This window comes from Eleginops maclovinus, chromosome 22 (assembly GCF_036324505.1).
Source record: "Eleginops maclovinus isolate JMC-PN-2008 ecotype Puerto Natales chromosome 22, JC_Emac_rtc_rv5, whole genome shotgun sequence".
In the NCBI taxonomy this organism is placed as follows: domain Eukaryota; kingdom Metazoa; phylum Chordata; class Actinopteri; order Perciformes; family Eleginopidae; genus Eleginops; species Eleginops maclovinus.
This window is the reverse complement of record NC_086370.1, coordinates 11,667,679-11,682,553: the sequence shown is the minus strand read 5'-3', so window position 1 is coordinate 11,682,553 and position 14,875 is coordinate 11,667,679. Positions and strand designations below refer to the sequence as shown.

Below are 14,875 nucleotides of genomic sequence, written 5' to 3'. Positions count from 1 at the left end.
CTTTGCCTGTCAGTGCTTCCAGAAGACACCAATAATGAAGGTGGGTATTTTGAATGTTGGTTTCCTCTCTTGCAAAATGTTTAATGCCAACACATTGTCATGGCTAAGGCTAGTTAATTAAATGATTTAATTCTGGTAATGATATTGATATAACTGGAGTGGTAAGTCTGATACATCATTGGTGTTTATTGATCATTTGTTTGTGTGTTTTTTATTTTTGTATCTCATTTCACTGAGAACGTTCATTATGTGATTAAACACCTAAACTCTCAAAGTTAAGCAAACCTTAAAATAATAAAATATAGTAAAATATTTAAACATTGTAATCCTAAAGTAGCAACCCTTTTATAATTGCTATCACAAGACAGGACGGTCTGGGGCTAGTCAGTTAGCATTGTGATTCATTTATGCTTTGAATGTTATAAACTACAAATGTAGCTTGTTCTTTACACACTGCACCTTTACATAAATAATAATATTAAAGATATCCAACATTTGTAAGTAAATTGCAATCCAAATGTTGTTATTTTGTTGTTTATGAAAAAATGTTTGTTGGTAAGTAAAGTTCCTTGATAGGTCACATGAACCCCTGTTACACAGACTTCTCACACAATGCTACCTTTTGTATTGGTGCAAAACTGTCCTTGTACTTGGATTTCATTAAAAAAAAGGGTGAATTGTTGTTTGTTTTTTAAATCATCCTCTTTTGAAACAGTCAGACGATGTACGCTGTATAGCCGGAAGAAAACCTTGCTATCAGCACGCTGGAAATTACTAACATAAAGCAGCATTCACAGCTAGCAGGCTAACGGTGTTGTGCCTGGACAAAGTTGATTACTTCAAATGAATGTTATACAATTTAACCAGTAATTTATGCAGTTGTAGTCAGCAGATCAGCACAGCATCCAATCAGCACAGCATCGAATCATCTGTTTTTTTGTTTTTTTACTGCACGACACAAGTACGACTCAATGTTTACATTTGATGAAGGTAAAACAGTCTTCTGCAATACATGCGCCTAGGAATCACACTTTGGTTGGTAGGTGGAATGACAGTCTGTGCACTTTCCATGGACTGTATGGTACTTTCTTATGTGAGAAAACTAAAAAAGGGGTCAACCTGAATACAAATTTCAGAATGATGACTAGTAAGTGCGGCTGATGATGCATTGCAACCTGTTTAGGTTGACTAAATGCTCATGGCGCTAACCCTGTCTGTGCATCCTCCTCTTCCTTTCCGTCCCACTCTTCCCTATCCCCACACTCCTCAATTAATGCAGACATCTACTCGGTTGCCAGATGCCTGCGTGTCGGTGTCTCACAGCTTCCCATGATCCCTTGTTCTCTGCTGACTTTGCTCTTGTTTTCCTTTAAGGTCTGGCACACCTGATGATGGGCGACCAAGGTATGAGCTCTGTTCCTTTTTTCCCATCATTCCTCCATTGTCCCTCCTGCTCCCATTGTGCTCAGAAGTGTGTGTGCACATAACGCTTGTGCAATGCTCAGGCTTGAAGCTTCATATATGGGCTGCCATTTCACTTATTTTGAATGACCTAGTTGGTTTTCATTCGCCCATATTTATTTCTCTCTGTATGACCCCTTTTCACAGCTCTTTTGGTTTCCCTACTCAGCTTGGTAACCGTGTCATTTCTCTCCATATTTTCTTCCTTTTTAATTATTCACATCTACTGTACAGTTGTGATGTAATATGCTGATGTGGTTCAAGCAAAGGGACATTTGAATCAAGATTATTAGGACATGATGCATGGTGGTGGAAAAATAACCTACTGAATATTTAAGCCGATCCTCATCCGCTGTGCATGTTGTCTGCCCATACGATCTGTCCATTCTATCTTCATCCATTTCTGTGGCTACTGCATATTCTTATCATGCAGCAAAGCAGAGATGTGAAATGTTGTTCTTCTATTTCTGCTTTCCTTTGTTAGTCACATATATGTAGCCATCATCAAGCCTTTCTCCCGTCTTCTATCCTTTTTCCAACCTGACCCGGATACTTATCGGTGTCCCCTTTCCTTTTGTTCTCCCTTTTTGTCTGGAATCTGCTTTCTTCATGGAACATTTCATCAAAACTCATAGGTAAAAGTAAAGGTACTTTCCCCTTCTAACTCTTTGTTCATGAAACTATGACAGCAGTGTTCGTGCTAGTATATACTCATGCTAATCAAAGTATAAAAAGTCATTGGCCTTACAAAAACAAAAATTGCTTTCTCAACTATAACTCAAAGATCTCAAAGGTAGGTGCCACTTATGCTTTGCATTCACATGTTAAAGCTGTGTTGGGTGTTTCCTTTCTACATGATGCATTGGAATCATAAATGAGGCTCACGTGGGCATATGAACACAATCGTTGCTGTCCTAGTTCCAGTACATCACCACCACCACCCAGGGGTAACTACGCTTCAAATAATTGGTTTGGGGGTTATTGCGTGTGAGGCTTGATCATAGTGTTGTGGGCCTCCCATCCCGGCTGTGATCCTCACCTCCTCTCCCTGTAGGGTAAGTATACCTCTGATCTTTGCCATTTGACTCTCCTCCTCAGGGCGGACAGGGGAAATTTGGCTTCACAGGTCCCTACTGGGCATTCAAGGTAACATTTTGATTCTTTCAAATTAGCTACTGTAGGAAAGCCACATTTAGCAAGCCATCATTAGCTTACTGAAGTGTGGGAAGCTTGAACATCAATGTGTTTGGTTTACCAATTGGAGAAAGACATGTATTAAAAATAAAAGCTCAAATTTGAACACTGACATTCAAGTTTTTCACATTTTCCTTGATTTTGCTTGCCTTTGTTGCTAATAGTTTTAGTTTGGCACATGTTTTGAATTTTTATTTCTTTACACCAAATACAATATATTGTGTTATGTGAAATGCTATCGCTTATCATATACTTGTGAAGCATCATCTGAACAGGTAAGTCTTCAAACTGCCATGTGGTGCACAGAGTCACGCTTTACTTTATCCTATGTTGCAGGAGACATAGCTATTGTAATGGATTATGCTGCTAAAAGTCAAAGCTGTAGTGATGTGTTTGTGGATCACACACACACACACACACACACACACACACACACACACACACACACACACACACACACACACACACACACACACACACACACACACACTGTACAGACACACAAATGAAACCATTTGTCGTAATGATAGATTTTTCCAATCTAAGGTAAGTTCCATTTTCCACAATCTTACTCATGTACTGGGTGTCGGAAAGTGGATGCATACCAGTTGGCTTCTACTTACACACATACTTGACATACATAAAACAAATGTAATTCCATTTTGAATGTTTGATTTTAATTAGAAAAACACTGCTTAGGGTGTTTTGAAAACTTTTAATTGACTTAACATTTAATTAGTAAAATGTTTGCTGCCGTTAAGGTTCGCTAAATCCTTGGAGTAATACACTAGTTGTCATTGACCTATTTGTAAACAACTGGCTTGGTATTCCATAAAAACAAATGCCATTTTTGTCCGTACAATGACTTTTTTCCGTCTGAAACAAATACATGTGATGCTGACTGGTATTTTTAGTGTACAATATACAGCTTCATTTGAAACCCATAGGTGTTAACAACACAAACGCAAACACCCAGTTAAGCTGTGGCAGAAGGAGAGCCACAGGGAGAGATTGAAAGAATGCTGATGAGGCACAAATCTGACATATGAAGCACACTGTTTCTAATTTGGGCCGTTGTAGGTTGTCCCCTGCGTTGTACAGAGGGAAGTCCAGTTATGTACTGTGTACTCACAAACACATATCCCCTCCTGAGCATTAAATCTAGAAGCGAGGACACTGCCTGTATTCACTGTGTGCTTTAAGCTGGTGAGAATATTGTGTATTACGTTAGCCCCCCCTGAGGTCCTCCTGTGTCACGTTAACCACTTGTATGGTTTATCCTGTGTTTCATGGCTGGTCCCTTGAGGATGGGCTGGTTTCTGTGTGCTGCTTTCAGTACTAAAACCTTATTTCCATCCAGCTCTAGAAAGCGGGGCATACAGTAGGATAAGTCATATTACCGCTGGCACACAAATCGCTGGGTATTTAATTGCTGTCATCACAATAAACTGCCATGTGCAGCTTAAGAGGAATTGCAGGCTATGCAGAAAGGCTTACAGGTACCAATGGCCTATTTCTATTTAAGTATACTTTTTAATGTAATTGCTTTCACTTTCTAAAAATGAAAAGTGTCCCTTTTTATTGTATATTGTGCTTTTTATGGATTTCTGCTGGGCAGGTGAGCAGATCCTTTCGATAGTTTGTCTGCACACGTTATTTCAAGTGAGTTATAATGTAATACTGTTTTCCTTTTCTTTACATTTTAGAGGATGCTGATAAACTGGTGCATTTTAAGGGTTCCTTATTTGGCTGACAAACACCTTTAAGGTGCCTTAGAATGGAAAACTGTATTTACCTTGGCATAGTTGAATAAGGAGAGTTCGGTACAATGAACTGACATACCGTGAAACTCAACACCATTGTTCCTCAGTGCAATATGCATTTCACAGCCATAAAACGGGCGAATTACAACAATCCCTGTGTGTGACGTAACACACGGTAGTTCAGCCCCAACATTTGCATACACCAGCTGCTGGAAACGCTAACGCTAACACTTACCACTCCGTAACGTTGCTCTCCAATCTCCTACAAACTGGCTGTTTCTCAAATTCATCGGTTTCCCTCCTCCGATAAAGGCTCAAACATGTAAGGTTGAATGCCAATAGCCTCCATGGTTCATCTCTCACAGTTTCGTGAACTCCACTTACTTCTGTGGGCTCTGAGGCAGCCATGGGTTGCTCCTTGTAAACCAGCCAATCAGAGCAGATCTCGTCATAATTATTTAAATGAGCCCCAAATAAGGCAATTCAGCTTGTTTCATTCTAGGAACAAATCATAGGGTTGTAAATGGGCCTGTAAAATGTGGACATTATTGGGATCAACCAAAGTTATATACCTTCTTTGTAGACATTTGAGAACAATTTAAAAGATAGATGCATTCTATGGCACCTTTAAGTTTAACATCCAGCAATCACTTTTCATAGTCTTCTCTTAATGTTAACTGGCATACTTTTGTATATTGAATTTTTCTATTGAATTTGCATGAATCAGAGTAGAAAATTAACATCTATTTATAATAGGTGACAATTTCAGAGCAAATGCAATAACCAGGATATTACTATTCATTGTGGATATTTATTGAAGCATCTATGTATAAACCAAGGCTGCATGAGAGAAAACCAATGCCAGCCTCACTATTTACTCTGCTTAATGTAGGAATATACTGGCAATACACAGGTACAGAACATGCAGTGTGAATTATAAACACACATTCAAGAAAGACATGTGCATTAGATTGATTATAATTTTAGTTTCACATCTGTTCGAGGATTTGCTGACTTAACCCTGAATAGAAAAGCACTTGTATGCGATGAGCAAACATACTTATGGTACAGTACAGTAATGGATAGTATTCTGCACACTTCAGTGACTGTCAGGCGTGTGTTTAAGTCGGTAAATATGACAAAACCTCACTTAACATACTGTACGTGGGAATTTGAAGCAGTACCTGTTTAGTTTAACAGAAGCTCAGTCAAATTTTGTACCACTTGCATTAACTACAAACTCATGATAGTCTACAATACAAGAGCTCGAACATTAGACGGTTTATCTCACACACTTTAAAGTCATGAAACAGCAAAACGTACATATATTTTTTATATTTTTCATTTTATCAAGTGTCATTCTGATATCCAGCTTTTTACTTGAAATCTGGTAAAGCTCTGCATCACTGACTTTATTCTCTGTAACCTGTCTCAAAGGATTAGGCTTGACTATTCCTTAAGTCAGTTTTTCCCAAATAGCGCCACATTAGTTGTGCTGCAACTAGAATAAGTGTCTGAGTCTCACATGTTATTGACTTTCAGGTTGCTTAACAGCCAACAAAACAACAATTCATGGATATAAAACATTTTTCAAAAACAAGCATGTGTTGTAATGTGATTACGGCACACATTCGCTGTGGCATCGTTTCCACAAGCTTCTGCAATGTCACAACATTTATTGTCTTGCATTAATTTTTCACCAAGATCTTGTATTGATGATGGGAGATTCAGACCACTGCGCAAAGTGTTCTCCAGCACATCCCAAAGATTCTCGATCGGGTTCAGGTCTGGACTCTGTGGTGGCCAATCCATGTGTGAAAATGATGTCTCACGCTCCCTGAACCACTCTTTCACAATTTGAGCCCGATGGATCCTGGCATTGTCATCTTGGAACATGCCCGTGCCATCAGGGAAGAACAAATCCATTAATGGAATAACCTGGTCCTTCAGTATATTCAGGTAGTCAGCTGACCTCATTCTTTGGGCACAAAACGTTGCTGAACCTAGACCAGACTAACTGCAGCAACCCCAGATCATAGCACTGCCCCCACAGGCTTGTGACCTTTTTTTGGCCGAGCAGCGTACTACACTTAAACACCAGTCAGAAATAACAACAATTACAACAACTTTTTTTCGCAGAATTGTTACGAGAGAGTCGTTTTTAAGCTTTAAAGGGTGTGTCAGTAGAATCTCTTTTAATATTTGCATACTCCGCATGATCTGAGATCTTAAAGCTCTATGTATTTTAGTTGTCAGGGAGAGTGCTTACATTTAGTCTACAGATGATCTTAAATAGAGATGGCCTTTATACTGTAGGATTATAGTTGTAGCCCTTCTGAAAAACCACAGCACCTTTGCCATGAAAAGCGCAACAAGTTTTTTTAGATGATGTGCATTGCTTTGTCAGATTGCAACTTGTCAAGACTTTACACCTTCTTTATCTGACACGTAACACAATACCATGTGGTGCGCGTTGAATCAACAACAGATGTTGCCTTTTTGGCTTCAAATGGAACCTGGGAGACTGTCAGTGAAATACTTTCAGCTCCATTGACTCCCACAGGATTGTATTTACTAAGCGTTAACCCTATAGTTATTAAGCACACAGTATATGTGGTTGCAGAGTGTTTAATAAATACTATCTTGTGAGTACGTAAGTGCATCTACAGAATTCAAATAAAACATGACGTCCTTTAGTGAGGGTGTTTGCTTCTGACGATCTCGATTCGCACTTCTTCTCGAGGGCATACTCAGAGATAATAACACCTTACAGTGAGCAGTCATCTGGACTCATTATGTAAAATGTCAGCGGAAATGCGGTTTGAAAAGCTGACTCAGAATTGTAACAAAAACTAAATTGGGTTTATCTCTAGGTCTTGGCATATGGGTAACATCCTCACCATCTGGTCTGAAAACTCAAAATGTAAGAGCCTGGTTTAAACTCATGTTGCATACAAATCAGAAGCTCTCAATCTGACAATGTTTGGAGAATCTAATGTGCAGTTAAGTTTTTGGTTTGCTACCTATAATGACCTTAAGAGCTACCTTGCTAACTCAGAAGGAGATTTACTGTTTGAAGTCACCACTATAAACTATGTATTTATAAATGCATACTATATGTCTCCTCTAGCAGGCATTACTTTAAAAACACGAATAAAATCTGAGGACTTACAGAAAGGACCTGTCTTTATATTTGTATTGCCTTTGAAATGTCTGTCATACTCTTTAAGAGAAATTCACAAGAAGTTATAAACATAGAGGTGAGGTAAAATGATTATACTATGAAACTATCTTGCAAGTGTCACATTGATTTAAGTCCCTGCAGTAATGTATTTATGCCTTTTTTGATAATGTTGTCAAGAAGTGTTTCATCAGACCTTTAATTTTACAGGCTTAAGCAGATATTCCTGCAGACTGACCTACATTTCAAGGCTCAAAGGGAAGCATGCTCCTCCCTTGAATATCTTTAAATCCATATGGTGGAAAATATGTTTCTTTAAGTAACAAATACTTAAAAAAGTAGCAGTATGTTCTGTGTGCATTGAGTCAAGAGACTGCCTCTGTAAGTCTGTCAATTTAATTTCACACATTAATAGCTCATGTTTCTCCATAAAGGAAGTATGGAAAAACATGATGAACGCTAGATTGTGGGGGAAAGTGTGATGAGCGATGGTCGTCAAGATTATTTTAGTAATATATTAATATGCTTTGACTCAAATGATTATTATAATCATCTTACCAACCCCTCCTTTCCCTTAACACAGCGACATGTATCCAGAATACATTTTTAACTGACATACCCCTTAGTGTTATTTGAGAAGATTATATTTTTTACTTGAGTAAAACATTCTTTCCATCTACTGCCATAGTTCATCAGAATTGTTATTTTATTCAGTTTTTTTACAAATTGTGTGCAGCTTGATAAGAGCTTTCTTGATGGGCTCAACAGAACAGGTTGTCCAAACAGCATTAAAGATGTCATGCACACTGAATTATTACCACTTCTAGCTTACTTAGTGCATACCAATGTACCTCTTACGTGCCTGCACTGCGTAACTTACCTGCTCCTTACACCACCCAAGGGCCACCAGTGTGTGTTACAAACAAGGTAATTGTTCTTGATGGTTCACAGAGGCAGTTTTCACAGAGACGAGTCCTTTGCAGTGTAGAGAAAAAAGGCCTGTAATTGCCTGGAGTGAGATTTGTGTATCTTGACATGGCAGATTGGCAAGACTGCACTAAAGCTTCACAGATTAGTACATTACCACAGATTCTGCTCCTGAGGGGGAGGCAGGAAGACACACAGAAAGAGTGAAGGACTTAAAGCAGACAGAGAGAGGCATTTAAAGAATGAGCTCAAGAAATGGGCAGGGAAAGGGAGAGGGGGTGCTGTGTGAAAAGAATAAGTGTGATAAATTAGGATTATAAAACAGAGCCATGTGATTAACAGACACAGAGGGAAATAAATTCATAATGAAGAGAAGGAGAAACAACACTCCAGCCTGAAGTTGTTTGAGAGTGTTTTCTTTTTGAAGTAAATTATGGTTGATTGTTTCGAGCAAACATTTATTTTTCATACATCAGACCTGCCTGCCTGGCTTTCTGATAGACATGTTTTGCCTCTTTGTGCCAGTCTCAGATTCATCGCCAGCATCCGGAATCAGATAAGCAGTAGCCTGCTTTCACTTCTGTCAACTGTCAAAACAGACAGGCTTTCTGAGGCTGGTGACAGGCGTTCCCTGTCTTCTCTTGTACACCATCAATAACAACAAAATCCAACATCAGACTCTAGGATTAACGCTTATCAGTGCCTTTCCTAAAGAATATTTACTAAAAAAGACGACAGGCATATATGTTCCTTCATACCTAAGGAAAGGGCGAAGGAGAGTGTAGAATAAAAAGATTGGATCAATATGAACAAGGCTCATCTGGCTCCCCAGGTAGAGTGGAAGGAGATCTGCTCCAGATCAATATTGCTGGTCGATGCCAGTGAGAGACTGCAGTGATGAAAAACTCTGTTTCTTGGCCCACAGAAGGCAGTGGATGGATCTTAGCAGAATATAAATAAAAAAAGAGATGGCCATGCTTCAGCTTCAGACTGCATCCTTTGCATGTCCTTTTGTTTAGTTATTCTTCAGCTCTTAGATCGCCTCTTCCTCAGAAAAAAAGCTTCCAGGTGTTGTTATGCTGTGCTGTAAAGGGTATGAAATCATATTTATCCTTTCAGTGTATGATGATGAGATTTAAAAAAATCTTCACAATACATGTTTACAGGGCGATGTATGGTACCATACTGCTGCTTTGTGTGGGTGATTTATGAGCGCAAGCCAGTGGCTTAGCTGCCTTCAAAGAGATTGTGATTTCTCCCATCATTAATGGACCATTCATCTTCTCCTATTACAAGTCTGCTGCGTGTTGCTTTCCAGACATGTTGGAGAAAAGGGATAGAGTGTGAGTAATTCATATGGAATCACTCACACTCTTAAGGCAAACTCAGTTGTCCTTCCCATGACTTTTTCAGGGTGGCATTATAATTTTACTTGAAATAAGGATCAATACAGCATGTGTTCTTAGGAATACACAGATAAAACAGAGAGTGGTGATTGTAGATGATGGGGATTACCAGTGCATTGTTCTATCCACAAACAAATTACTGTAGTAAGTAAAGCTGTTATAGAAACTGGACAATTGTCCCTAAAACGTTTCCGTGTTTAGATACAAGTGACACAATTTGAATGCCAGCTCTGTAGATTCTTCATTATAGAGTAAAACAATTATTTGTTCTCCCAAATACTGATTTTTGATCAGAGAAGATTTAGGTCAAATAGAAATACAACAAACATTGTTGATGTTAGAAGTGTCTCCACCCAACCTATTGCATAGGTCAGAGGATCAACTCATACTGCAGGAGTAAAAACAAAAAGACTTTGTTCATTACCATGCACAATAATCCTTTTAAAATGTAAAAACTTTAAGGATAATAAACAACGAGTTAGAAATATGTAGAAAAGCTCCATTGTTTGAGTGCAGTTTGCATGTTTTACTAACATTTGACAGAACAATGTTTTATTATCACCATAATTGTGATACAGTTTTGTAAACTTCAAACCATTTATGAAACAGGGATTGGTCACTTCAAATACTTCTCATCATAGCTTTAAATATAAAAGAATAATAGTACAGTTTGACCTTTACAATGTTGATTTAGTGGTTGACTTAAAAAAAAAAACGTATTATTTTGAATTAGGCATAATTACAAACTGAGAATTCTGGCACCTTTGATACAGCATTCTGTGAATACTTTTGTCCAGCAGACCAAAACCCAAAAGTGGCTGACTTTTCAATGATGCATAGCGGGGAAATGGCAAGGCTCCCTGTGGGAAATTGAATAGTCCATTTCCAATCGAGTGTGCCCTGGAAAATCCATGGGGGTCAGTGGCAATTTGTCTCAGGAGGTCTGCACTGAGAGTCATTACGCCCAAGACCAACAAGTCCCGAGGGATATAGCCATTCTTTGAAGGGAGACTTGCATTTCCTTCCTGTCCACGTTTCCCCTGTTGGGAGCAGTTTAGAGTTGCATAACAGCATGAAAAACCCGCACTTTACAAAACTTTCCTCTATCATATTGAAGCGGCATCTCATTTACCTCCATTTTTGAGAAGCAGGTCCCACGTTTAATTATATATGTTTATTATAAGCAAAGTGTCATGTAAACTTCACTTGGAAGACACATTTTGTTGTTGTGCCGCTATGAATCACGTTTATTATTATTGTTTGTTTATGTACGTTTTAGTAGATAGAAGGTGACTTTTGAGCAAATGTTTCATGATATGCAGGAGGAGGAAGATAGTGACCAATGACTTTCTTGGTAGGCTACGAACCATTTATTACAATGCATTTATATGATGGCATTCAAAGAGAAAAGCAAGCACAGGCGGAATAAAGTATGATTTTATTGTGTAAGCTTTGTTTCCCCTGCGGTATCAACGTAGAGAAGCGCTGCCACTCAAACATCCAATCACAAAGCTTGTTGACTAATCACGAGGTTAGTCCGACACAGGGGGATGCGGTGCTTCCCTGGGCATCCGATACCGCCGCGGATGGGAATACATTGCAATCAGTTGAAAGCTCTTTGCGTCAGTGTATGAAGCTGAAGGAGACCTAGTGCGTCAGAACTGCGCTCAAAAGGACTCTGACCAAGCGGCCCTCTTTGACGCAAAGGGAGTGAGACCGTGTTGGATAAGCAAACCTGAGATACGTTTCTTACAAGCCAAAATGGAAGTGTCTCTGTATGTCCTTTAAATTTCCTCAAAAAAGTTGGTTGGATGTAATTACCATTATTGGAGTGTGAAGTTGTTTGGATGAAGTTCTCGAGAAGGCTGCAGGCAGCAATAACGAAGGCCAAGTAATCGACCATTTCTGAAAGGCGCTTTCTCAATGAGCACTGCACAAAAAAATGCAGACCTTCATGACTTAGAAATGAAAATGAGCAATTTAATGGATGAAAGAAAATCGAGCTCTAAGTAGTGTCACAACAACATCCTCCTTTATTACGTTGCGTACTTCTGCTGCTCATCTTCTAGCTTTTTCACTTTGGATGCAGCAGATTCAGCTGCTTGTGTGTTATTCATTTGCCCTCCCCTCTCATTTCCTGCCTTTGCTTTTTTCCGCTCACTCCTTGGATTCAAATCACCTTCTCGTTGCCCACACATCCTCAGAGAGAGAATGATGAAAGACAGTTGGAGATTACATGACCCGACTTGATACATAGCCGCTGTATCAATGAGTTTCTGGTCATCATTGCACTCTACTTTCGGCTTGTGGATGGGATCCACATGGTGTAAAAGGAGAATAACTGCACCATCATCCCTGTTCTTTATGTCATTGTTGTTAGAAGAAGTTCAGAAGAGCGTGATGCTGCATCTCGCACATTTTTATTAACAAACAGAATTAGAAATAGCAGCATTTTAGTCTTTTCACAAGAAGGTTAATAATCCCGGTACTGCCCTGTTAGTGTATTAAACAGTTAATTATTTATTACACTATAAATATCTTCATGAGATGAAACTGGGAATGTATCATCCACATCTCTCCTCTCTAGTGGCAGTCACACATCTCATGAATTTTAAATGAGACTAATTGTTTCATTTCTGGTTATTCCCAATAGTGATTGCGATCATTTATCTTCATGATATTTATCACAGGTATGTTTTATGCAACAATATCTCACATTACAAGTAGGTATCTTGAAGAATTCTATTCTTACAAATAATAAGCTATGTATGACTTTGTTCCTGTTGACTAATATTGCAACAAAAGACTATTATGCAAATGAAAATTGAGGTAAACGTATGGTCCATCAAATTCCAATTCTCACATGCTTAAATATCTTCGAACCAGAATGACAGTTCTTCTTCATAATTTTAAAGCAATAAGAATAAAAAAAAGAAAGGGAAGGAGATTTTCATTGAGATACTCATGCATGAAAGTGTTCCCATGTAGAAAACAGATTCTGCTTTTGTAAAAAAGGACATTTCATACTTATTAGTGCTTGATAGACCCGGTGCGGCCTATGGGGAATGACATAATGAACTGTAAATACATTACTTTCAGATGGCCCTGCTGAAGCCATAATTCCCCGTCCCTGTGCTCAGGTGAAGGTCAGCGGCGAGTTGTCAAAATGTCCATGTTCCCATGAATGCGCCACCACAGCAAGGTTCCACAGAATTAAAGTGGCTGTCAACCTGAATCATTAATTTTCATTTTTGTTCTCCGTCAGCTGTTATTTATCCTTGGGCTTTATAATTTTGTGCTTGTGGGATCTGGCCAGATTTTCCCATAAAGCTGCAAGTGCATAATTTGGCGAAAGAGAAGCAGCACAGTTAGCCTCTTCATTACAATGATCAAAGATAAAGCAGCATTTTATCTATGAGATTAGTGAGGAACATACAGCATTTTTCATAAAACATTATTATTAAGGACTCATTTTGTGTGACATACACTTCATTTGATGTGAATGACGCAGATTGTACACTGATGATTTACATATCTCTAATATGGGATAAATTATCATGTCTTGGCTCTGATGGAAATGGCTTTTTGGCATTGTTAGGAGGATTGAACATTGAAGGACTCAATTCTTGTCTGCAGTTTTTTGATTAAAGCCACAGTCTGCAAGATTTAGCATAAAAATAGTTTTTATACAGCTGCATCACAAAGTGGGGTTATGTCAGAAGGGCATATCTGACGAAATTGAGATCACACCCATTTTTCCTACCAACTGAAATTAAATTCTGGCGTTGAGAATGGTCACTTCACCCGCAGGAAATTAAAAATCAAAGCTCAATACAAAGTTGTCTCTTGAGTAGCAACGAGGGAGTGCTCTGTTCAGAAAATCTCTCTTTTATTTTAAGTTTATAAAAACAGATTTACACAAAGTTGGAAAGTTGGACCAACAAACTATTTATGACATGTTGTGTCATTCTAGTCAAATAATTATAAAGGTAAGAAAAGATGGAGAAACATACACGAGTATAGCTATGATTACACTGGTATGGGTATACTGTAGATATACATTAAAACATTTGATCAATAAATTATTATGGAAAGTCAGAATCCAGCACAGAGGGAGGTGATGTTCTGTTCATTATTTATGAAAACTACTATATGCTGCCCTAGTTTTCTGCTGCTGGAGAATAATGACATAAAACAATTCAAAAGCAGTGTACGTTTTGATTCGGCTTACAGGCGTTTTATGCAACAACCCACCACCCCATGACACAGCAATTAGAGATTAAGACTCTGTATGTATTTATTTCCCCCCCAACTCATTAAACAAATAGTTTTTTTTTAATGCTTTAGAATGATGTCATTATCAGGCCATATAGCCATTTGCTCCTACACAAAATGATGGTGATGAGTTAGGATTTGTCATATACAACATTGATGCTTAACGATATACAATGAATGCACAAGTTCAGCTTGTTAAAATAAAAAGCTGAATTTAAATAACTGAATTGATTCCTCTCAAAAAGTATGTGTTTTCATTTTCAGCAATATATTTTTAAAATAATACATTATTGTAATGATTAATTCCTTGCTTTTCCAGGAGTGTTTTAAGCAGTCTGACTTGCTGAAAAAATAACAGCAGAACTCTTAAGCTAACATCCCATGCAAACCATTGTTTAAAAATAACAAATATTAGTAAAAGTATAGGGCGTTTTAAAATATCACTTTCATATAGATTCATAATTCATACAATTATTTCCAAGTTTTAAATGGCTTCATAGGGGCAGAGTGTGGGATGGCACGCATTTTTTTTCAAACTGATATTTGTATGAACTTGAGGAGATGTTATACGAAGCGTTTAACAGTGCTGGAGCTGTGTAATTTAAAGGCTGTGTCAGTGACTAAAATAGGCCTGCAGATAAGAGCTGAGGATGCCTTGCACATCATTA

General features: G+C 38.3%; 1 protein-coding gene across 10 annotated transcripts in view; it reads left to right on the top strand.

The window, feature by feature from the left end:
* The window catches only part of LOC134858721 (neurexin-1a-like), a 221,679-nt gene that overhangs the window by 16,941 nt on the left and 189,863 nt on the right, over window positions 1–14,875 (top strand). For 9 of the 10 annotated variants that reach the window (XM_063874765.1, XM_063874764.1, XM_063874771.1 and 6 more), the window contains exons 3-5: window positions 14–40; window positions 1,375–1,404; window positions 2,560–2,607. In XM_063874765.1, coding sequence (XP_063730835.1) covers window positions 14–40; window positions 1,375–1,404; window positions 2,560–2,607 — 105 coding nt within the window. The remainder of the gene's footprint in view (window positions 1–13; window positions 41–1,374; window positions 1,405–2,559; window positions 2,608–14,875) is intronic. The other variant, XM_063874769.1, reaches the window with a different exon arrangement.